The 25,247-nt window shown below is 39.1% G+C and overlaps 1 protein-coding gene across 1 annotated transcript in view; it reads left to right on the top strand.

Annotated features, from left to right (window-relative positions):
- LOC105495186 (ALG6 alpha-1,3-glucosyltransferase) overlaps positions 1 to 25,247 on the top strand; it is a 66,152-nt gene that overhangs the window by 6,130 nt on the left and 34,775 nt on the right. Inside the window, exons 3-4 of the mRNA XM_011764468.3 lie at positions 19,835 to 19,919; positions 25,063 to 25,152. Coding sequence (XP_011762770.1) covers positions 19,835 to 19,919; positions 25,063 to 25,152 — 175 coding nt within the window. The remainder of the gene's footprint in view (positions 1 to 19,834; positions 19,920 to 25,062; positions 25,153 to 25,247) is intronic.

The raw sequence follows: 25,247 nt of genomic DNA, 5'->3' as shown, positions 1-25,247 counted from the left end.
GACTATAGTTTCTCTTTTCTCTTAAAACATTTTTTTGTGGGGAGGGTAAGGTGGGTGGATTGCCTGAGCTCAGGAGTTCAAGACCAGCCTAAGCAACATGGCAAAACCCTGTCTCTATTAAAAATACAAAAATTAGCTGGGCGGACACCTGTAATCCCAGCTGCTGGGGAAGCTGAGGCACGAGAATAGGTTAAGCCTGGGAGATGGAGGTTGCAGTGAGCTGAGATCATGCCACTACACTTTAGCCTGGGCGACAGAACAAGACTCTGCCTCAAAACAAAACAAAACAAAACAAAACAAAACAACTTTTTTGGGCTATTTTTATTTTTTAATTTAATTAATTAATTAATTAATTTTTTTTTTTTTTTTTTTTTTTTTTTTTTTTTTGAGACAGTGTCTCCCCGTGTTGCCCAGGCTGGAGTGCAGTGGCATGATCTCGGCTCACTGCAGCCTCGACCTCTTGGGCTCAAGTGATCCTCCTGCCTCAGCTTCTTGAGCAGCTGGGACCACAGGAATGTGGCTAATTCCCTGGCTAATTGTTTTGATTTTTAGTAAAGATGAGGTCTCACTATGTTGCCTAGGCTGGTCTTGAACTCCTAGGCTTGAGCAATCCTCCTGCCTCAGCCTCCCAAAATACTGGGATTATAGGCATGAGCCACTGTGCCCGATGTTTTCAAATACTCTGGCTTAATATAGTTTTTCTTTATTCAGCATGAATTTAAAGGATTTATAGAAAGAACTTGTAAGAACTACTGTGTTTTGAGTATAAGTATTTTCTGTAGTTTTTACTGCAACCACTGAAGACAGGTAATATCTTCGATTTACAAATGGAAAATGAGACAACCAATAAATGACAACTGTGATTCAAATATAGTTGTATTTAATTCTAAAATCAGTGCTCTTATGACTCTGCTCTGTGCCTTCTGAATGAGTTCGAGGAATATTGAGGAAGTAAAATCACTTAAATGTAGCAGTTGACTTGGGCTCAAATCTTAGCTCTTTCACCTGTTAGTTGCCTGATCTTGGGGAAGTTATTTAATTTCCTTGACCCTCTTCTATCAAGTGGGGTATTAATACATACTTTAAAGAGTTCTTGGCAGGGCAGTGGCTCACGCCTGCAATCCAGCACTTTGGGAGACCGAGGTGGGCCGGTCACATGAGGTCAGGAGTTCGAGACCAGCCTGGCCAGCATGGTGAAACCCTGTCTCTACTAAAAATACAAAAATTAGCCGGGTGTGGTGGTGGGTGCCTGTAGTCCCAGCTACTCTGGAGGATGAGGTGCAAGAATTGCTTGCACCTGGAAGGCAGAGCTTGCAGTGAGCCAAGATCACTGATATTTTACTGATATTTTACCAATTGATCTACCAGTTATTAAGAGAGCTGTAGTATCTCTTTGTAGTTTTGTCAACTTGTGTGTGTATGTGGTGTATCTATATTACTATATATTACTAGGTGATTTAGAATTGTTTTTCTTTTTTTTTTTGAGACGGAATCTCACTCTGTTGTCCAGGCTGGAGGGCGCAATCTCAGCTCACTGCAACCTCTGCCTCCTGGGTTCAAGGGATTCTCCTGCCTCAGCCTCCCTAGTAGCTGGGATTACAGGTGTGTGCTGCCACACCCAGCTAATTTTTGCATTTTTAGTAGAGACGGGGTTTCACCTTGTTGGCCAGGCTGGTCTTGAACTCCTGACCTCAGGTGATCCACTGCCTTGGCCTCCCAAAGTGCTGGGATTACAGGTAGAATTTTTTGTGTGTGTGTGACTTGAATTTCATATCACTGTTGCTTCCCTGTTTGTTTACAGTATTGCTTTTTTGTTAAAGTTTGTTTCCTCTAAAATTAATATAGCCATAATAGTTTAGTTTGATTTTTGCTTGTTATATCTTTTTCTGTCCTTTTATTCTTTACCGTATATTTAGATATGTCTAAGCAATTTCCCTCCCCAATTGCTGTTTCCCTCCTCTACTGGTTTGAAAGCTGTACTTTATTTTCTTCTTTCAGGACTTAATCTGGAGATTTTCAGTTGCATTTTTAACTTAACAAAGTCTAAAGTTAATATTTATACCCTCTTGAACAATGCAAAGACTTTAGAATGTTTTAATTCTGGTTACAGATCCTCACTTCCCAAGTTAAAATATTACTGTCTAGGATTTTGTTTCTTCCATGATTTTTAATCCTATAAATTAAGGCATTAATGACTTGTTTTGTACAGTTAATATTGTTTTATTATTTATGATTTATTTATTTTTAGGGATGGGACCTCACTCTGTTGCCCAAGCTCAAGTACAGTGGCGTGACCATAGTTCATTGCAGCCTTGACTTCTTGGGCTCAGAGGATCCTCCTGCTCCAGCCTCCCCAGTAGCTGGACCTACAGGTGCTTGCCATCACACCCAGCTAAATATATATTTTTTCATTTTTAGTAGACATAAGGTCCTGCTGTGTTGCCCAAGCTGGGCTCAAACTCCTGGGCTCAAGGGGGATCCTCCCACTTTGGCCTCCTAAAGTGCTGGGATGACAGGTATGAGCCACTGCGCCCTGCATTTTTATTTAGTTTTACCCTTGTGTTTAGCATTTTCTGTTCGCCCTTCCTTCTTACATATTGTGTCTTTCTTTGAGATCATTTTTTTTCTTCCGGGAGTATACCTTTGGGAGATATTTTTTAGTGAGAGTCTGTTGGTGGCAAACCCAGTTTTTGTCTGAAAATGCCTTTATTTGGCTTTCAGTCAAAATTTTGCTGGGTATGGAATTGTTTTGATGGTTATTTTCTCTTAGTATTTTGAAAATATCATTGTTTTTTAATTTGCATCGATGTTTGGACATCAGCTGTCATTTTAATTGTTATTCTTTTGTAGGTAATATGCCTTTCTTGCTGCAGTTTCACTACGATGTATCATAGTGAATATTAAAAAATCTGCCATTCTAGGATTTTTCTGTGATTTCTGTCTCTAAGGAATGGTATTTTCTGTACTAGAAACTTTTCAGCTACTGTGTCTTCTTATTTTTCTTCCTTTTAGAACTCTGATTAGATATATGTTGGATCTGGCCGGGTGCAGTGGCTCAAGCCTGTAATCCCAGTACTTTGGGACGCCGAGACGGGCGGATCACGAGGTCAGGAGATCGAGACCATCCTGGCTAACCCGGTGAAACCCCGTCTCTACTAAAAAATACAAAAAAACTAGCCAGGCGAGGTGGCGGGCGCCTGTAGTCCCAGCTGCTCGGGAGGCTGAGGCAGGAGAATGGCGTGAACCCGGGAGGCGGAGCTTGCAGTGAGCTGAGAACCGGCCATTGCACTCCAGCCTGGGCGACAGAGCGAGACTCCGTCTCAAAAAAAAAAAAAAAGATATATGTTGGATCTTTGGTTATTAATTCCACAGATATGTATAGGCCATTCACTATGTGCCAAGCGCTGGTGATGCAGCAAAGAATAAAATAGACAATAATCTCTTCCCCTCATTGACTTTATAGTTCTCAGTTATCTCTTCAAATATTGTATCTTCCTCATTTTTATTCTTGTACAACTCTTGTTGGGGTTCTCTGTGTTGGGTCTTTTCATTCTGTCTTCTGTGTTTCATAATCTCTTGTATTTTCCATCTCAGGGTTTCATCACAGTGCTTCCTTTATAATCATCAAATTTGCTTTCCTGTTCATTACTTTTTAGCTGTGCTTAATCTTTTTTTTTTTTTTTTAAACTCCCCATTGAGTGTCAAGGTTTCAGTTATTATGTTTTTTATTTCCAGAAGTTCTCTTTGGTTCCTTTTTAGGTCTTGATCATTTCTGATAGTCTCTTGTTCCTTCAGCATACTTTCAAGGTCTTCTTTTGTATTGTTAAGTAGTTGAACCATGCTTATTTTATGTTCCTTATCTAAAAATTCTAATATCTGCATTCTGATTTCATAGTTTTTTGTTTCTCCTGACTCTAGCTCATGGTATTTTGTTTCTTCATAGGTTGGTGATTTTTAATAAAATTGTGAGTTTATGTAATTTGGAACTTATCTGTGGTAATTCTTTGAGGCTTGAGTTTTCTGTGCATTTTTCCACGCAGGGTTTATATTGCTTCCTGGTAGGCACCTGGGGCACTATTAACAAAAATCAAACTAAATTAGCAACTTAAGGTTTCTTTGGGTCATGTGCTTGGTGTGAATTCAGGCCCCAACCTGGGCGAATGCAGGCATAAGGTCAGTAATTTTCTTTTTTTTTTTTTTAGTTTTTTTTTTTTTGAGACTCTGTCGCCCAGGCTGGAGTGCAGTGGCCCGATCTCAGCTCACTGCAAGCTCCGCCTCCCGGGTTTACGCCATTCTCCTGCCTCAGCCTCTCGAGTAGCTGGGACTACAGGCGCCCGCCACCTCGCCCGGCTAGTTTTTTGTATTTTTTAGTAGAGACGGGGTTTCACCGGGTTAGCCAGGATGGTCTCGATCTCCTGACCTCGTGATCCGCCCGTCTCGGCGTCCCAAAGTGCTGGGATTACAGGCTTGAGCCACCGCGCCCGGCCAAGGTCAGGAATTTTCTAAGGACTCTTTTTCTTTTTTCCTGTACTACTGGGAGCCAAGGCCGAGATGAGTACTATCTTCACTATCTCCCTAAAGGCATTGCTTTTTAGTAGAGGGTTCTCTGACCTTGAATTCCTACCTGTTCAGGTCCCAGGCTTTGCCTCCTTACTGATTGCATAGGGCTCCTGGTAGCCAGGCTCTTGACCACCAGAGATCATTGTATACCCACAAGGTAAATGCTTACTTCTCTGAATCTACACTTTGTTGTTGTTTCTGGGGCCTCTAAGGAATTCTTTCATGTTACTGCTAGTTCAGCCATGTATTAAAATTATATATTTATAAAAGTAGGATATGTAATACTATATTATTATGTAAAAACAAATATAAATCATGCATTATATATAAAACATCGTATATAAAACATATTATATACGTTTTCTATTGAATGTTAACTGGAATTTTTACTGGAGATGTTTTTGGACCCTTTGTCTGTCATATTGCTGGAAACTGAAGTGCCATCTGTATTTTTAAAAGCTCCATAAGTTATTCTAGTGTTTACAGAGGGTTAATAGACATGATGGTTGAAGCCAGGGGTTGAGGGGCAAAAGCAACAGGTATGGGAGTTGCTTTTGCCCCTCAACAAAAACAACTTTTGTGCAAGAAGAAAAAAGATTTAACCACTGATCGTCTCCAGAGAGAAGGGGGAATGATTAAAGGAGACTGAGAAGAAACTGTGTAGCAGGCTTAGCATGTGGAGAGTTTGTTTTTCTAGAAGCCAAGAAACCAGAGAACTCTACGAAATGAGGACCGGCCAACAGTGTCAAGCTATAGACATGTCAAGGAGGATGAAAATTTAAAATAGACAAGGGATCTATAGGAGGCCATGTGAACCTCCTGGTTGCCAGACTGTAATGAACTGAGGACTGAATGGTAGTTATCAAATGGACATAGCAACTTTCAGGAAGTTTGTTAGTGAACGGAAGAAAGGAAGTAGTTTGGTGGCTGAAGTGGGGGAAGAAGGGCTGAGGAAAGGTCCAGTTAGAAGTTGTTATATAAAATATGTAACTTATAATATTAGTTTTACTTTTAGTCCATAATTGGTCCATTGGAAAGTCATCCCCTTTTCTGACTTTGGCACTAATTCATGGTGATTACTTAGTTTGCAATCTTTTTTCCAGTTTTTCTTTTGTCTCCTAATTTTGACACATACATTATTTTCTTTTTTATTTTAAGGTGAAGTTGAAAAGAACTAAAACCAGAGTATAGGCTAAAATAATACAAATTTTAAAATGATACTATTTCAGTATTGCTGGTTTATATAATCAAATGCTTAATGGGAATTGAGGAGGGGACTATTCATCTGATACTTCTCTGTCCCTGTGACTTACATATATTACTTAATCTGACATTTCTTTCATGAACTGAGTTTACTCAATCACTTTTCTCATCTGGAAAAGAAAACAGGACTCCAACTCCTTATTTTAAACCCTGCTCTTAAGTTGTCTGTAAGAAAATCAACAGAATCAGATTCCTTTTGGGTTACTATATAAGAAAAATATTGTTATTGCACATTAGTAGATTATTTGAAGGCATCTTGTAGATGGCTATGATATATTTTTGTCATTTTTCAGATAAGGAAAATAAAAATGCTAAACATTAAGAAAAATGGTGGCTGGGCACAGTGGCTCACACCTGTAATCCCAGCACTTTGAGAGGCTGAGGCAGGTGGATTACTTGAGCCCAAAAGTTTGAGTCCAGCTTGAGCAATATGGGGAAACCTTGTCTTTATAAAAAATACAAAAATTGGCTGGGCGCGGTGGCTCACGCCTGTAATCCCAGCCCTTTGGGAGGCCAAGGCAGGTGGATCATGAGGTCAGGAGATCAAGACCATCCTGGCTAACACGGTGAAAGCCTGTCTCTACTAAAAATACAAAAAATTAGCCAGACGTGGTGGCGGGCACCTGTAGTCCCAGCTACTTGGGAAGCTGAGGCAGGAGAAAGGCAGGAGAGCTTGCAGTGAACTGAGATCGTGCCACTGCACTACAGCCTGGGTGACAGAGTGAGACCATCTCAAAAAAAAAAAAAACAAAAAAGCAAAAATTAGGTGGGCATGGTGGTGCATGCCTGTAGTCCCAGCTACTGATAGTGGGGGCTGAGGTGGGATCCCTTGAGCCCAGAAGGTCAAGGCCGCAGTGAGCTGTGATCACACCATTGGACTCCAGCCTGGGTGACAGAACAAGACCCTGTTAGAAAAGAAAAGAAGGAGGGGAGGGGAAGGGAGGGAATGGGAGGGGATTCCATTATAGAACTCAACCCCATCATAAAGAATATAACATTTTTAGCATTCACGTGTGAGGAACTTATGTGTCATTGGAGGTTGGGAGAATTAATGAATAACATATGTGATTCTGCTGAGATAGTTTTCCTTCTGTTGATTAACATACTGTTTGTGGTATCCTAATTTGTATTGTTTTGTTTTTAAGAGGTGGGTTTTCACTGTGTTGTCCAAGCTGCAGTAGAGTGACTATTTACATGGCGTGATCATCAGGCACTATAATCTTGGGCTTCTGGCCTCAAGTGGTCCTCCCACCTAGCCTCCCACTAGAAATGCATCATTTTTATATATTGTAAAATCTCTCAGCTTGTACCACTGCTCCCAGCTCATAATTTTTTTTTGTTGTGTTTTAAAAGTTTTTTGCTTTTAATTTTTATGGGTGCATAGTAGATGTACATATTCATGGGTCACATGAGATTTTTTAAAAAATTATTTATTTATATTTTTATTATTTTAAATTTTAAATTTTATTATTATTTTTTGAAATGGAGTCTCGCTGTGTCACCCAGACTGGAGTGCAGTGGTACCATCTCGACTTACTGCAATCTCTGCCTCCCGGGTTCAAGCAATTCTTTTGCCTCAGCCTCCCAGGTAGCTGGGACTACAGGCATGCTCCACCATGCCAACCTAATTTTTGTATTTTTAGTAGAGATGGGGGTTTCACCATGTTGACCAGACTGGTCTTGAACTCCTGACTTCAAGTGATCTGCCCACCTCAGCGCCCAGCTGATTATTTATTATTTATTATTATTTTTTTGCGACAGAGTCTTGCTCTGTCACCCAGACTGGAGTGCAGTGGTACGATCTCGGCTCACTGCAACTCCGCCTCCCGAATTCAAGCGATTCTCCTGCCTCAGCCTTCTGAGTAGCTAGGATTACAGGTGTGTGCCACCATGCCTGGCTAGTTTTTTGTATTTTTAGCAGTCGGGGTTTCACCAGGTTGGCCAGGCTGGTCTCAAACTCCTGACCTCAGGTGATCCACCCGCCTCGCCCTCCCAAAGTGCAGGGATTACAGGCATGAGCCGCCATGCCCAGCCTATTTTTATTTTTTTGAGACAGAGTCTCACTCCGTTGCCCTGTGCTCCAACATAGGCTGGAGTACAGTTGTGAAATCTTAGCTCACTGCAGCCTCTGCCTCTGGGTTCAAGTGATTCTCCTGCCTCAGCCTCCCGAGTAGCTGGGATTACAGGTGCCCATCACCATGCCCTGCTAATTTTTTTGTATTTTTAGTAGAGATGGGGTTTCACCATGTTGGCCAGGCTGGTCTTGAACTCCTGGCGATCTGCCTACCTTGGCCTCCCAAAGTGCTAAGATTACAGGCATGAGCCACCATCCTGGCCATTATTTTACTTTATAGATACAGTGTCTCACTATGTCACCCAGGCTGGAGTACAGTGGTGCCATCATGGCTCACTGCAGCCTTGACCCCCTGGGCTCAAGTGATCCTCCTACCTCAGTCTTACAGGTAGCCAGGACTATAGGCACATACCACTGCGCCTGGCTAACATGAAATATTTTGATACAAGCATACAATGTGTAATAATCACATTAGGGTAAATGAGGTATTCATTACCTCAAGCATTTATTGTTTATTTGTATTATAAACATTCCATTTATACTTTTAGTTATTTTAAAATGGTACAATAAATTATTGACTGCAATCACCCTGTTGAGCTATCAAATACTAGATCTTATTCATTCCGTGTAATTATATTTTTGTACCCATTAATCTTCCCCACCCCACCCATCCTTCTCAGCCTCTGGTAACCATAATTGTGTTCTTCATCTCCAAGAGTTCAATTGTTTCAATTTTTAGCTCCCACAAATAAGTGAGAACATTGAAAGTTTGTCTTTCTGTGCCTGGCTTGTTTCACTTAACATCATGACCTCCAGTTCCACCTATGTTGTTGCAAGTGACAGGATCTCATTCTTTTTTATGGCTGAATCCATTTGATTTATTCATTTGTCTGCTGATGGACACTTAGGTTGCTTGCAAATCTTGGTTATTGTGAACGGTGCTGCAATAAACACGAGAGTGGAGATATCTTTTCAATATATGGATTTCCTTTATTCTGGGTGTATACCCAGCAGTGAGATTGCTGGATGTTATGGTAGTTCTATTTTTAGTTTTTTGAGGAACCTCCATACTGTTCTCTATAGCGGTTATACTAATTTACATTCCTACCAACAGTGTACAAGGGTTCTCTTTTCTCCACATCCTCACCAGCCTTCATTATTGCCTGTCTTTTGGATAAAAGCCATTTTACCTGGGTGAGATGATGTCTCATTGTAGTTTTGATTTGCATTTCTCTGATGATCAGTGATGTTGAGCACCTTTTCATATACCCGTTTGTTATTTGTATGTCTTCTTTTGAAAAATGTATATTCAGATCTTTTGCCCATTTTTTAATTGGATTATTTGATCCTATTGAGTTGCTTGAATTCCTTACATATTCTGGTTGTTAATCCCTCGTCAGATGGGTAGTTTGCACATATTTTCTCCCATTCTGTGGGTTCTGTCTTTGTTGATTGTTTCCTTTGCTGTGCAGAAGCTTTTAAACTTGATGGATCCCATTTGCCCATTTTTGCTTTGGTTGCTTGTGCTCATAGGGTATTACTCAAGAAATTTTTGCCCAGACCAATGTCCTAGAGAGTTTCCCCAATGTTTTCTTGTACTAATTTCATAGTGTGAGGTCTTATATTTAAGTCTTTAATCGATTTTGATTTGATTTTTGTATATGATGAGAGATAGGGGTTTAGTTTCATTTTCTGCATATAGATAATCCAATTTACCCCCAAAGACACTCTCTTTTCCCCATTGTATGTTCTTGGCACCTCTGTCAAAAATGAGTTCACTGTAGATGTGTGTATTTGTTTCTGGGTTCTCCATTCTGTTCCATGGTCTAGGTATCTGTTTTTATGCCAGTACCATGCTGTTTTGGTTACTATAGCTCTGTAGTAAAATTGAAGTCAGTGTAATATAATTCCTCCAGTTTTGTTCTTTTTGCTTAGGATAGTTTTGACTATTTGGGATCTTCTGTGGTTCCATGTAAATTTTAGGATTATTTTTTCTATTTCTGTGAAGAATGTCATTGGTAGTTTGATGGAGATTGCATTGAGTCTGTAGATTGCTTTGGGTAGAATGGACATTTTAATGATACTGATTCTTCCAATCCATGAACATGGACTATTTTCCCATTTTTTGGAATTTCTTTCATCAGTGTTCTATAGTTTTTTGTTAAGATCTTTTACTTCTTCTTCTTTTTTTTTTTTTTCCTGAGATGGAGTCTCGCTCTGTCACCCAGGCTGGAGTACAATGGCATGATCTTGGCTCACGGCAACCTCCACCTCCCAGGTTAAAGTAATTCTCCTGCCTCAGTCTCCTGAGTAGCTGGGATTACAGGCACATGCCACCACACCCAACAGATTTTTGTATTATTATTATTATTTTTTTTAGTAGAAGCAGGATTTCACCACGTTTGCCAGGCTGGTCTTGAACTCCTGACCTTGTGATCTGCCCATCTCGGCCTCCCAAAGTGCTGGGATTACAGGCGTGAGCCACCACGCCCGGCCTTGAGCCACTGTGTTTGGCCTGATCTTTTATTCTTTGGTTAATTCCTAGGTATTTAATTTTATTTGTGGCTATTGTAAATGGGATTTTTAAAATTTCTTTTTCAAATTGTTCACCATTGGCGTATAGAAATACTACTGATTTTTGTATGTTGATTTTTTATGCTGCAACTTTACAGAGTTTGTTTTACAGTTCTAATAGTTTTTTGATGGTGTTTTTAGGTTTTTCCAAATATAAGATTATATCATCTGCAAACAAGGATGATTAGACTTCTTCCTTTCCAGTTTGGATGACCTTTATTTCTTTCTCTTGTCTGATTGCGCTAGCTAAGACTAACAGCACTATGTTGAATAACAGTTGTGAAAGTGGGCATTCTTGTCTTGTTCCAGATCTTAGAGGAAAAGCTTTCAGTTTTTCCCCATTCAGTATGATACTAGCTGTGGGTCTGTCATTTATGGCTTTTATTGTGTTGAGGTATGTTTTTTCTAAACTCAGTTTTTTGAGGGTTTGTGTCAGGAAGGGATGTGGAATTGTATCACATACTTTTTCAGCATCAATCAAAATGGTCATATGGTTTTTGTCCTTCATTATGTTGATTTGATGTACCACATTGATTGATTTGCATATGTTGAACCATTCTTGCATCTGTGGGATTTATCTGTGGGGTAATGATGAGTGATCTTTTTAATGTATTGTTGAATACAGTTTGCTAGTATTTTGTTGTGGATTTTTGCATCAATGTCCATCAGGGATATTGACTTGTAGTTTTTTTTTTTCTTTTTTTAATATGCCTTTTTCTGGTTTTGTTATTAGGGAATACTGGGCTCGTAGAATGAGTTTGGAAGTATTCCCTCCTCTATTTTTTAGAATAGTTTGAGTAGGACTGATATTAGGCTTTTTCTTTAAATGTTTGGTGAAATTCAACAGTGAAGCCATCAGGTTCTAGGCTTTTCTTTGCTGGGAGACTTTTAATTACTGCTTTGATGTCATTGCTTGTTATTGATCTGTTCAGGTTTTAGATTTCTTCATGGTTCAGTCTTGGTAGGTTGTATGTGTCTAGGAATTTTTCAGTTTCTTCTAGTCTTTCCAGTTTATTGGCATATAATTGCTCATAGTAGTCTCTGGTGATCATTTGAATTTCTGCAGTATCGGTTGTAATGTCTCCTCGTTAATCTCTGATTTTATTTATTTGAGTCTTCTTTCTTTTTTTCCTAGTCTGGCTAAAATTGTCTCAGTTTTGTTTATCTTTTCAAAAACCAACTTTTTGTTTCATTTATCTTTCAATTTCCATTTATTTCTGCTCTGATCTTTACTATTTCTTCTACTAATTTTGTGTTTATTTTGCTCTAGCTTTTCTAGTTCTTTAAGATGTATCGTTAGGTTATTTGAAGTTTTTCTCTTTTTTGACATAGGCACTTATTGCTATAAACTTTCCTCTTAGTACTGCTTTCACGTATCCCATAGGTTTTGGTATGTTGTGTTTCCATTTTCATTTGTTTCAAGAAATTTTTTTCTTTTTAATTTCTTCATTGGCACACTGGTCATTCAGGATCATATTGATTAATTTCCATGTGTTTGTACTGTTTCCAAAATTCCTCTTGTTATTGATTTCTAGTATTATTCCATTGTGGTTAGAAAGGATACCTGATATGATATCAATGTTTTGAATTTTTTCAGACTTGTTTGTGGCTATCATATGGTCTATCTGTGTGCCAAGGAGAAGAATGTGTATATTCTCTAGCCATTGCATGAAATGTTGTATAAATATCTGATAGGTCCATTTAGTTCACACTGCAGATTAAGTCTGATATTTCTTTATTGATTTTCTGTCTGGATGATTTGTCCAGTGCTGAAGTTGACATCTCCAGCTATTACCCTATTGGAGACTTTCTCTTTAGCTCTAATAATATTTGTTTTATATATCTAGATGCTCCAGTGCTGGATGCATATGTATTTACCATTGTTATATCTCTTGCTGAATTGATCCCTTTGTCATTATATAATGGCCTTCTTTGTCTTTCTCTTTTTTTGTTTTTTTTTTGAGACGGAGTCTTGCTCTGTTGCTCAGGATGGAGTACAGTGGCGTGATCTCGGCTCACTGCGACCTCCTGCCTCCTGAGTTCAAGTGATTCTCCTGCCTCAGCCTCCCAAGTAGCTGGGACTACAGCTCGCACCACCATGCCCAGCTAATTTTTGTATTTTTAGTAAAGAAAAGGTTTTGCCACATTAGCCAGGCTGGTCTTAAACTCTTGACCTCAGGTGATCCGCCCACCTTGGCCTCCCAAAGTACTGGGATTAGAGGTGTGAGCCACCGTGCCTGACTTGTCTCTTTTTATAGCTTTTGTCTTGAAATCTGTTTTGTCTAATACAGGTATAGCTACTCCTGCTTTTTTTGGTTTCCATTTGCATGGAATATCTTTTTCCATCCTTTTATTTTCAGTCTGTGTGTGTCTTTACAAATGAAGTATATTTCTTGTAGGCAACAGACTGTTCAAGCAATTCTTCTGCCTCAGCCTCCAGAGTAGCTGTGATTACAGGTGTATGCCACCGTGCCTGGCTAATTTTTTTGTATTTTTAGTAGAGACGAGTTTTCACCATGTTGGCCAGGCTGGTCTCGAACTCCTGACCTGAAGTGATCTGCCCGCCTTGGCCTCCCAAAGTGCTGGAATTACAGGCATGAGCCACCGCGCCTGGCCTAAGTGAGGTGATCTTGGCTTACTGGAACCTCCACCTGCCAGACTCAGGTTATCTTTCACTTCAGCCTCCCAAGTAGCTGAGACTATAGGCACGTGCTACCACGCCCAGCTAATTTTTTATATTTTTGTAGAGATGGGGGTTTGGCCATGTTCCCCAGGCTGGCAAATAACATCTTATAACTCATTATTTTAAGCTAATGATTACTTAATACTGATTGTAAAAACTAACAAATAAGCAAAGAGAAAATTAACCAAAACTCTACACTTTAACTTTATTCCCCTGCTTTGTAACTTTTTGTTGTTTCTATTTATATTTTATTCTGTCTATGTCTTGAAAAGTTATGGTTATTATTTTTGATAGGTTAAACTTTTAGTCTTTCTTTTTTTTTTTTTTTTTTTTTTTTTGAGGCGGAGTCTCGCTCTGTCGCCCAGGCTGGAGTGCAGTGGCGCGATCTCGGCTCACTGCAAGCTCCGCCTCCCGGGTTCCCGCCATTCTCCTGCCTCAGCCTCCCGAGTAGCTGGGACTACAGGCGACGCCACCACGCCCGGCTAATTTTTTTGTATTTTTAGTGGAGACGGGGTTTCATTGTGTTAGCCAGGATGGTCTCGATCTCCTGACCTCGTGATCCGCCCGTCTCGGCCTCCCAAAGTGCTGGGATTACAGGCTTGAGCCACTGCGCCCGGCCAACTTTTAGTCTTTCTACTCAAGATATGGGTAGTTTACAAACCTTAATGACAGTGTACTTATTATTACCAGTGAGTTTTGTACCTTTAAATGATTTCTTATTGCTCATTAATGCTCTTTTCTTTCTGGTTGAAGAACTCCCTTTAGCATTTCTTATAGGATAGTCCTAGTGTTGATGAAATCCCTCAGCTTTTTTTGTCTGGGAAAATCTTTATATCTCCTTCATGTTTGCAGGGTGTTTTTGCTGGATATACTATTCTAGGATAAAAGCTTTTTTTCCTTCAGCACTTCAAATATGTTGTGCCATTCTCTCCTGGCTTGTGTGGCTTCTACTGAGAAGTCTGCTGCCAGATGTATTGGAACTCCTATTGTATGTTGTTTCTTTTTTCTTGCTGCCTTTAGGATTTTTTCTTTATCCTTGACCTTTGGGAGTTTGACTGCTAAAAACTCTTGAGGTAGTCTTATTTGCATTAAATCTGCTTGGTGTTCTATAACCTTCTTGTACTTGACTATTGATATCTTTCTCTACGTTTGGAATGTTCTCAGTTATTATCCCTTGGAATAAACTTTCTACCCTGATCTCTCTCTCGCTATTCCCTCGCTAAGGCCAAAAGCTCTGGGATTTGTCCATTTGAGGCTGTCTTATAGATCTGCTAGGCATGCTTTGCTTGTCGTTCTTTTTTCTCTTTTGTTTCCACTGACTGTGTATTTTCAAATAGGCTGCCTTTGAGCTTACTACTTCTTTCTTTTGCTTGATCAATTCTGCCGTTGAGAGACTCTGATGCATTCTACAGTATGTCAATTGAATTTTTCAGCACCAGAATTTCTGCTTGATTTTAAAAAATGATTTCCATCTCTGTTAAGGATAGGATTCTAAATTCCTTCTCTGTTATATCTTGAATTTTTTGAGTTTCTTCGAAAGAGTCATTTTGAATGCTGTGTCTGAAAGGTCACATACCTCTATCACTCTGAGATTGGTTGCTGGTGCCTTACTAAGTTCCTTTGGTGAGGTCATGTTTTTCTGGATGGTCTTAATGCTTGTGGATATTCATCTGGATATTGAAAAGTTAGGTGTTTATTGTAGTCTTCAGCCTGGGCTTGTTTGTATCCATCCTTCTTGGGAAGGCTTTCCAAGTATTCATAGGGAGTTGAGTATTCCTCTGGGTATCCTTTCACCTTTGGAGATAAGGATGCTTCTTTTCTCTGGGTATAGGGAGGGGACCTCTCACATGAGGATTTTATGATCTGCTTCAGGGGATGGTCAGCTCTTCCTGCACCTGCCCTTCCTCAAATTCCTTTAGCTTAAAATACTCGATATGCCAAGGTGCTGTATTTTGGAGTTGCATGTTCAGAAAACTCCCTCACACTCAAGTGTGGAAACTCAGGTTAGCTTGCTTAGTATCAGTGCATTATTCCTCCTTTGGAACTGTATGTGTTATTTAGGAAAATGGCTTATGTAATTATTGTAATTTGATTTTTTCTGAAATTTCTATCCCTTACGTTTTTAGAGATGCTTATATACATTAATTTTCAGAGAACTAAAAATATTGAATAAATACTGCTTGTTGCTTTTAAACAATCTATGGGGAGTAGAAAAATTTTGATTTTAGTATTGATTGTTTACTGTTTCTTGTAGAGATTCACAGTTCCTCTATACTTGATCCAAAGTGTTGCCAGTGTCTTTAAGGCAAATGGCAACACTTGAGCCGGGGAGTTATTTTATTTTAATAACGTTTTTTCCCCAAAGCTGCATTGACTGTTTGAAGAGAAAGTCAGTTTTTGTAGCACATCAGTTTTTGTAGGGAATCGGTTTTTGTAGCACATCAGTCATTACTGAAGTATGCCTGTGTTCTGTTTAACTGCTTGTTTCTTTCTACTTATCCATTGCTATGGAATATATAAAAAGATGATTTTTTTTTTCTTTTTTTTTTTTTGAGACAGAGTCTTGCTCTGTCACCCAGGCTGGAGTTGCAGTGGCGTGATCTCAGCTCACTGCAACCTCTGCCTCCCAGGTTCAGTTGATTCTTCTGCCTCAGCCTCCCAAGTAGCTGGGATTACAGGCACGTGCTACCACACCCCGCTACTTTTTGTAGTTTTAGTAGAGATGGGGTTTCACCATGTTGGTCAGGCTGGTCTTGAACTTCTGACCTCAGGTGATCTGCCCGCCTTGGCCTCCCAAAGTACTGTGATTATAGACGTGAGCCACCACACCCTGCCAAAAGGAAGATTTTATTATGGAAAATTTTAGCCAAATTCTCGTCTCTAAAATGCTTAAAATTTTAATTTAAAGGCAGTTAGTAGGTATTGTTAACAACAAAACTACCTGTTTTTATTTTATTTATTTACTTATTTTTTGAGATGGAGTCTCGCTCTCTCGCCCCGGCTGGAGTGCGGTGGTACGATCTCGGCTCACTGAGAGCTCCGCCTCCAGGTTTACGCCATTCTCCTGCCTCAGTCTCCCGAGTAGCTGGGACTACAAGCACCCGCCACCACGCTTGGCTAATTTTTTGTATTTTTAGTAGAGACGGGGTTTCACCGTGTTAGCCAGGATGGCCTCGATCTCCTGACCTCATGATCCACCCATGTCGGCCTCCCAAAGTTCTGGCATTACAGGCATGAGCCACTGCGTCAGGCCAAAACTACTTGTTTTTAAAATTCAAACATAATTATGAATAGTTCAGCAATTAATAAAATGAATGTTTAAGTAGTGTTAAGCCCATTTTTCTGAGAAGGAGACAGGATTGAAGCTGAGTAAATATACATTAGTGTGTTTTCTTTATGTAATTCTGAATCTTATGTAAATGGATTTGTAGAATTAATCACTGTGGAAGGAATCCTTTTTGCCCTTCCCAAGTGAAGCTCCCATAGGTACAGTTGGGTTGTCCTTCTGGGTTGCTTTCAGGGCACTTTAGCAGTTTTAAAAACTTAAGTACTAATTTCATAGCCAGTGTCAGCTGAATTTATTGAAGTAGGTCAGACTCTGGATAGGAACTTGTTTCCCAACCCTAAAGAGAGTCATTATCCATTCTTCTATTTGTTAGAGAATGGTAATAAATTCTTCCACATTGACCAAAAGTCTAGAGCAATTTCAGAAAATCTAGATAGTTGGATTTCTTCAGGTATAGGAAATTACTTAAGATTCTGTCATACTTTTATTATCCCAGTGGATTGAAAACAAAAACAAAACAAATAAAAAGAAAAGTCAACTCCTTTCCACCCCAAAGAAGCCATATTCAATGGTTGTATTCTTTAAAATAGAAACTTACATCCCTCCCTTCCCCCACCCCACCCCCCAGCCAAAGAATACACGTGCAAAAATGCAATTAATTCTTTGGGGAATTCTTTTCTTAAAAAAATTTTATTGTTGTAGGTTTTTCTTCCTCTCCAGTTTAATTAAGCAACCTTTTGATGTACTATATGCCTAGCAATATTTCCTTTGGACACTGGAAAATCAGTTTTTCTGCCTATAGGATATAAAATTCTTATCTTGGTAGCAATTAAGAAATAGTATAGTCATATGATAAAAACATGTGGTAACTGAAAGTATAAGTATTATGAGAAATCCATAATTAGTGATCAATATGTTTTTAATTTATGAAGGAAGGTTTCATGGAAGATTCAGGATTTCAGATGATGCTTGAAGGTTGGATATGAGTTGATAGAAAAATGTATAAAATATGGAATAAGAAGCATGAACAGAAACTTTGAATTTCAAAATGCCAAATAGTAACTTAAAGATGTTTTTGGGGAAGAACTCATATATGGCACTGTGTTAAAGCAGCCTCGGCAAAATTAATTGGTCTGCCATTACAAATTAATGTTGCAGATCAGTAATGAAAAATCAGGGACTCACAAACTCAAGTCTTTTGAACTTAAACGTCCTTGCTGTATTAACATTAACCTATGAGGGTGGCGTTGAGAATCTACTAGGTGCTATTACATTCTGAGTCTATAAAACTTAATAAGACATGTTTCTTTCAGAGATATAGAGAGACAGAGACACACACACATGTGTGTATACTATGGTTAATTTCTTGTGCAAATCACTCAATGTATATATGCTATAGAAAAGTTAATCTGCACTTCCCATGATTGTCTCATAGTGGGAATATCTTCTTAGAGATTATACGTTTAAAGAATATTGGTGTAATTCGACAATTAAATACAAACGCTTTACTTCATGTAATGTTCTAAAACTGGAGAAAGTCTGGATTGGATTTCAGTGAGCAATAATATGTCATTCTTCAATATGGCACACCTTCCTAATGGGTTAATTAGTACATCTGACTCTATGTGATTTTTACCTTACATGCCAGTTAAAAAAGCTGTGAGTATACTGTATCTCTTTGGGCCTTCTCACAATTTTGTAGTCAACTGTTAGTTAAATAGTGAGTGGGTGTTTACTCTTTACTAAATTGAGATACCTTTATATCTTTTTTTTTCTTTCTTTCTTTTCTTTTGAGACGGCATGTCGCTCTGTTGCCCAGGCTGGAGTACAGTGGTGTGATCTCGGCTCGCTGCAACCTCTGCCTCCTGGGTTCAAGCGATTCTCCTGCCTCAGCCTCCTGAGTAGCTGGGATTACAGGAGCGCGCCATCACGCCCCGCTAATTTTTGTATTTTTAGTAGAGACAGGGTTTCACCATTTTGGTCAGGCTGGTCTTGAGCTCCTGACCTCGTGATCCGCCCACCTCGGCCTCCCAAAGTGCTGGGATTACAGGTGTGAGCCACCGCACCTGGCCAGGTAATACCTATTTCATAGGTTTGTTGTATTTGGCATATAGTAAGCACTATCAAGTGTTAGTTATTACAAATCCATTATCCCTTATTTGCAATTCTGAAATTAAAATAGTCAAACCACAACGCAACAGTTTTTATACAACTTGACAGCAAAGCCTGATCTAATTAATGTCTTTGTAACATATAGTGTTTTTGACCTTATGCTTGACCTTATTTATAGATTGTAAAAGTCCTTTGTAATGGATGGGCATGGTGGCTCACACCAGTAATCCCAGCACTTTGGGAGGTCGAGGCAGGCAGATCACTTGATGCCAGGAGTTTGAGACCAGCCTGGCCAATATGGTGAAACCAGTCTCTACTAAAAATACAAAAATTAGGCAGTTGTGGTGGCACACGCCTGTAATCAGCTACTTGGGAGGCTGAATCATGAGAACCGCTTGAACCCCAGAGGTGGAGGTTGCAGTGAGCCGAGATTGTGCCACCGCACTCCAGCCTGGGTCAAAAAAAAAAAAGTCCTTTGTAAAATGCAGATACTCATGTTACTATTTTATGGTACATATTGGGCAGTATAATTGACAGCCTTATGAAGTAAAAATAAACTTTGATATAATTATTATTAAGTACAGTCAGCCCTTTGTATCCATGGGTTCTGTATCTGTGGATTCAGCCAACCATAGATTGAAAATATTCAGGAAATAAAAAAGGATGATTTTGCCTGTACTGAACATGTAGATTTTTTCCCCTTGTCATTATCTCCTAAACAATACAGTATAACAACTATTTATGTAGCATTTTACATTGTTAGATATTATAAGTAATGTAAAGATGATTTAAAGTATACAAGAGAATGAGCAGAGGTTACATGCAAATACTATGGCATATTATATAAGGGATGAGCATCCATGAAGTTTGGTATCTGTGGTAGTGGGGGGTCCTGGAATGAATCCCCCACAGATACTGAGGGATGATTGTAATGTTAACAATAGCTTCTATTTATTGAATGTTTTCTGTGTGCCAGGCACTATGCTAGGTATTTTATATCCATTATCTTATTTATTCCAGTAGTCCTCAGTAGGGAAGTTGTATTGATCCTGTTTTTAATGTGCTGAAGTTTAGGGAGATTAAGTAATTTGCCCAGTGTCACTCCAGGAGTGTGCCAGCAGTGCTAGGATTCAGACTTTACCTCTCTGACTTTTTCGGTAACTCCTGTATTCTTTCTGTAACCTACACTGCCTCTCTACTTTAGACAATTTTCATAAGGAAATAAAAATCACTGATATGCTAAAGTACATTGTTGTTTTGCTCTTTTTACCTTTGATCTTAGGTGCTGGAAAACCGCCTATGTTCGGTGATTATGAAGCCCAGAGACACTGGCAAGAAATTACTTTTAATTTACCAGTCAAACAGTGGTATGATAATTTTAACTTGGTTTTCTTGTTTATCATGGTTAATATGGATTGTTTGAAAATATTTAAAAGGACAACACGCTATTTTCTTCATCTTGAACATCCTCATCTCTTGCATACTGGTGCCACATATGTATTGCCTTGCATTTTGTAGGCCTGTCTTGAAATTTGATAGTCCTGAAAGTTAATTCGTATACTTAGTTAGGTGGGCTATGATACTGAACTAGAACGTTGATGATAAAACTCTGAATGTCTGTATGTCCTCTGGACATAAACTATGAAAGCACCATCATAGGCTAAAAACATTTCTTCCCTGTTCCCTCATCCACTGTTTCTCTCGCAAAAGATCACTATGATTGTAACTATAGATAAAAATAGAAGAGAGCTTTGGCCGTAGCTGATGGCTGAATTTGCAGAGCTGAAAAGGGGACCAAAGGGAGAAGCCTACAATAGTAGGACTTGTTTTCAACTCTGAAAATTTCACATATGTCCTTTTGGTTCGCCTTTGAATACCCTGTAGTATAGGGCATGGCACATTGTAGACCCTCAATAAAAATTTGTGGAAGGAATGAGTATTTAGGTGTTCATTTTCTTTTTTTTTTTTTTTTTTTTTGAGATGGAGTGTCACTCTGTTGCCCAGGCTGGAGTGCAGTGGTGCGATCTCAGCTTACTGCAACCTCTGCCGCCCAGGTTCAAGCGATTCTCCTGCCTCAGCCTCCCAAGTAGCTGGAATTACAGGCACCTGCCACCACGCCTGGCTAATTTTTGTAGTTTTTAGTAGAGACGGGGTTTCACCACCTTGGCAAGGCTGGTTTTGAACTCCTAACCTCGTGATCCACCCACCTTGGCCTCCCAAAGTGTTGAGATTACAGGCGTGAGCCACCATGTGCGACCTAGGCATTTGTTTTCATATGGTCTCATTTCCGTAGCTTTCTCTTTGTATTATGAAGGAGGAGGTCAGCTCTACCCTTCATTGGTTTTATGATACAGTATATAGCAAACCTTCTGTTTCTCAGAACTCAGAGAACTTTATAGAAATTTTTGTTAATTACTATTGCTCTCTATCATAATTGAGCAGTGGTGATTAACCTTAATTTTATATACAAGTCTACCTGAAGTATAAAATAACAGTAGCTTAGTGGTAAAGAGTGTAGGTGCTAGAGTCAGACTGTCTGAGTTCAGATCCCAGCTCTGCTATTTATTAGCTGTGTGACCTTTGGCAAATTATTTAACTTTCTCAACCACCGTTTTATCACTTGTAGAATGAAAATAATAGACTACATGTTTCACTGGGTTATTGTGAGGACTGAATAAAATGATACATGTAAAGCACTTAGGACAGTCCCTAGCATGTAATGAACTCTCAATAAATGTTAGCTGTGGTTATAGCATCAGAAATTCATGCCTGTGTCATTTTTATTGAACATATGCTGATAACAGTGATGACATTACTTATTGACTTACTAGATGGCTGGTAGGTTATTCTCTTAGAGACTGGCTATATAAACTGTTCATATTATATTGTTGACTGCTTTGGCTACTGCTTTTATATAGGCCCTTTATCAGAGAGTTTTATGCAAGAACTTAATATTGAGTTTTCTATTGATAGGTTGCCCCATTCCCTAGTCAGGGTTTGGAGTGTTTCAATGGAAAAGGAACGCGAAACACTTTAAATGTCTCTTAGTAGGGGAATGATTAAATAAAATCTCTTTCTTATGTGCACATTTTTTCTAGGCAGATTCCTAGAAGTGGAAGCTCTAAAGTAACACCAGAATATCTCTTTCTACATACCCTGACCAACATTTAACAATACCAGACTTTTAAAATTGGCATTTCCTTGAGTAACTGTGACCTGAGCATCTTTTAACATATTTATTGATAATTACATTTCTTTTCAAAATTTCTTGTTCATTTCTTTCCCCTGCGTTTGTAATGGATGATCATTTTTGTAATGATTTGTATGATTTTTAAATAGTTCTACTAATTTTCTATGCTGTGTAATGAATGACCCCCAAATGCTAATTGCTTAAACACAGATTTATTATTGCAGTTGCTTTAGATCAGGAGTTTGGGCACAGCTTAGCTAGGTATTCTGCTCAGAGTCTCAGAAGGCTATCATCCAGGTGTCAGCTGGGCTGCAGACTTATCAGAGGCTCAACTGGAGAAGGATCCATGGTCCAAGTTTCCTCAACCTCTGCAGAATTAGTTTCCTTGCATTTGCAAGAGTGAGGGCTTCAGTTTCTTGTTGGGAGCCACTCTTGCCTCCTATAGCTCACATGCCATTTGTTGCTATGTGGCTTCTCCAACATGGCCATGCACTAAAACATGCCAGCTTGCTTCTTTAAAGTCAGTGAGAGGCATTCTGTCTAGTATATCTGCTAGCAAGACAGAATCTTACATATATGTGAAACAGAAGCACAAGAGTGATGTCCTGTCACATTTACCATATTGTATTAGTTAGATGCAAGTCACAGGTCTTGCCTACACTCAAGGGGAGGGGATTGTACGCATGCAGGGGTCTGAACACCAGGAGATGGTGTTCTCCGTGGTGACATTAAAGTCTCTCTACAACAGTATTGTACACTTTAATCATTTTCGTCGTGTGTGTGTATGAGTGTATAAAAAGTCTTTTTTCTGTTTGTCTTGTTCTTTAAATGGTGTCTGTTGTCTTATAAAACTTTATACATTTTGATATATGTAAGTTCTCTGAACTTTTCTTGCAACTTTTCTGTAACTTTGAAACTGTTTCAAGTTAAAATTTTTTTTCTTTAAATAAAAATACCAATTATGACTCTGTGGGTTGTTAGAGAAAACTACATCTTAAAGTTAATGGTAACACTCCTGAATGTAATTTTATAATTTGTGTGGCAGCCAGTTTTTCTTTTTTACTTACTAAATATATACTGAGATGTTCAGTGGGAAAATGCATTTCAATGTAGAAATCGTATTTAGACAACTTTTCAGGTATTAATATGTCTAAAGTAAGGCCAGGCGCAGTAGCTCACGCCTATAATCCCAGCACTTTGGGAGACCAAGGCGGGCAGATCATGAGGTCAGGAGTTCGAGACCAGCCTGACCAACATGGAGAAACCCCATCTCTACTAAAAATACAAAATTAGCCGGGCATGGTGGCACATGCCTGTAATCCCAGCTACTCAGGAGGCTGAGGCAGGAGAATTACTTGAACCCAGGAGGCGGAGATTGCAGTGAGCCGAGATTGTACCATTGCACTCCAGCCTGGGCAACAAGAGTGAAACTCTGTCTCAAAAAAAAAAAAAATTATATATATAATAGTATATAAAGCAGGAGTATCAATTAATTGCTTTGTTCCTACTGACGTATTTTGATGCTTTACATGAAACACTTTTAAGCTATCTTCTTTTATGCCTCTTTCTTCTACTTTATGAATTTCCATAAGAAAGGGGAGCACTGTTACAAACCCTGGATTTTTTTCCTCCTAATCCAACCAATCACTTTATTTTAGTATTGTTGCATGCTTACAGCTTACTGTCAGTGCCTCTTCTACTCATCTCCAGTGGATCTCAAGGTTAAACTAAATGAAAAAATAGGTTTTGTCTATTTTCAGAAGCTGAAAACCAAATCAAGTTGTATTGGACAAAATGTGATTCTTGAATTACTTGATGGTTTCCCATTGCTGTATCCATCTTAGTTGTTTTGTGGCTAGCAGCCAATTGGAACTGCTATTGAGCACTTTGTGGCAGTCACTGACCTTACAGCTTTACTTAACTCAATGCTTCAACAGCTCTGAGGCTGATACAATAAAACTTTATGCTATGTAGTAACATGAATTTGGAAATGGCACAATTGGTGCCTGTCTTCAGGTATCTCTGTCTAGACAAGTGGGTGCTTTGGTCTCCATTATTTGCCTGGCCCAGTTTCCCAGATTCAAGCTGCCAAAAGGGGCTCCAACTAACCCAGAGATTCTTAGACTTGCTGCTTCTTGGCTTCAAGTCCCAGCCAGACGTGGAACCCAAGATTGTTCACATGGATGTTTCTGGAGGGACAATGGCCACCAGCTGGTACCATACTGTAGTACTCTATGCCCAGATGTCTTGGCTGTCTAGCATGCCTTGATAATTTTAATCCCCATCTCTTCCATACAAACCTATGTTTTATGTAGCCAACACTAAGAAGAGTAGACCTTCCGAAGATGATTAATAGGTTATTTGATGGGATCATGTTGAATGCTAATTTAAAGAAATATTTTTAATTCAAAAAGTAGGAGATTGTGACAGTGAGGAATTGTGACCCATTTGAAATAAGTTAGGCCAGGCATGGTGGCTCACACCTGCAATCCCAGCACTTTGGGAGGCCGAGGTGGGTGGATCACTTGAGGTCAGGAGTTCAAGACCAGCCTGGCCACCATGGTGAAACCCCGTCTATACTAAAAATACAAAAATTAGCCGGGCCTGGTGGCAGGTGCCTGTAATCAAAGCTACTTGGGAGGCTGAGGCAGAAGAATCGCTTAAAAAAAAAAAAAACCCAGGAGGTGGAAGTTGCAGTGAGCGGAGATCGCACCACTGCACTCCAGCCTGGGTGACAGAGCAAGACTCCGTCTCAAAAAGAAATAAGCTTATGAACAATGGTTATTTGTAAGTTATATAGTTTGGCTTCCACTGTTGTAAAGTATTCTTATGATTGAGAAAATAAATTGAAGAAGAAGCTGCCTAGTTATAAAGGACATGATTAAGAAATTATGTTAACTCAATTTTTATTCCTCGAGTCATAATTGTGCATAGTTCCTTCACATTCTGGCCAACCAGAGAAGCCTATCAATTTGTGGACGTTAGACCTAGTTGTCTTCCTAAAATTCAGAGAACCTTGCATGTAACGAGGCTCTCGTTACATGTTGGTTGAATTGGTTGCAAACAGTCCTATTCTTTTAGTTGTTGCATATTTTTTGTTGTATAAGTGTTAGTCATTGATGAAGTCTACTAATAATAGGATGACAGTAAATCCCAGTTTGCCTAGGAGAGTCCTGGTTTGTGTCTATTGACATGGCTGAATTATTAATAGCTTAATAATTAGTAAATTACATTATTAAGTTTAAATAAATGATGTTAAATTATAAGTCTACTTCTTGAATATTGATTAACGGAATGGTGCTTTCTTCTTTTTTTTTCAGGTATTTTAACAGCAGTGATAACAATTTACAGTACTGGGGATTGGATTACCCACCTCTTACAGCTTATCATAGTCTCCTATGTGCATATGTGTAAGTTTTTCTTTCTTAATGTAACTCTAAATTTTTATGCCCTTGGCAGATTTAGTAAGAAGCAGTGTGATGGGGCTTTCTTGACTAGAGGAGAG

The sequence above is a fragment of the Macaca nemestrina genome, chromosome 1 (genome assembly GCF_043159975.1).
Source record: "Macaca nemestrina isolate mMacNem1 chromosome 1, mMacNem.hap1, whole genome shotgun sequence".
In the NCBI taxonomy this organism is placed as follows: Eukaryota; Metazoa; Chordata; class Mammalia; order Primates; family Cercopithecidae; genus Macaca; species Macaca nemestrina.
This window is presented reverse-complemented; position numbering and strand designations above follow the sequence as displayed.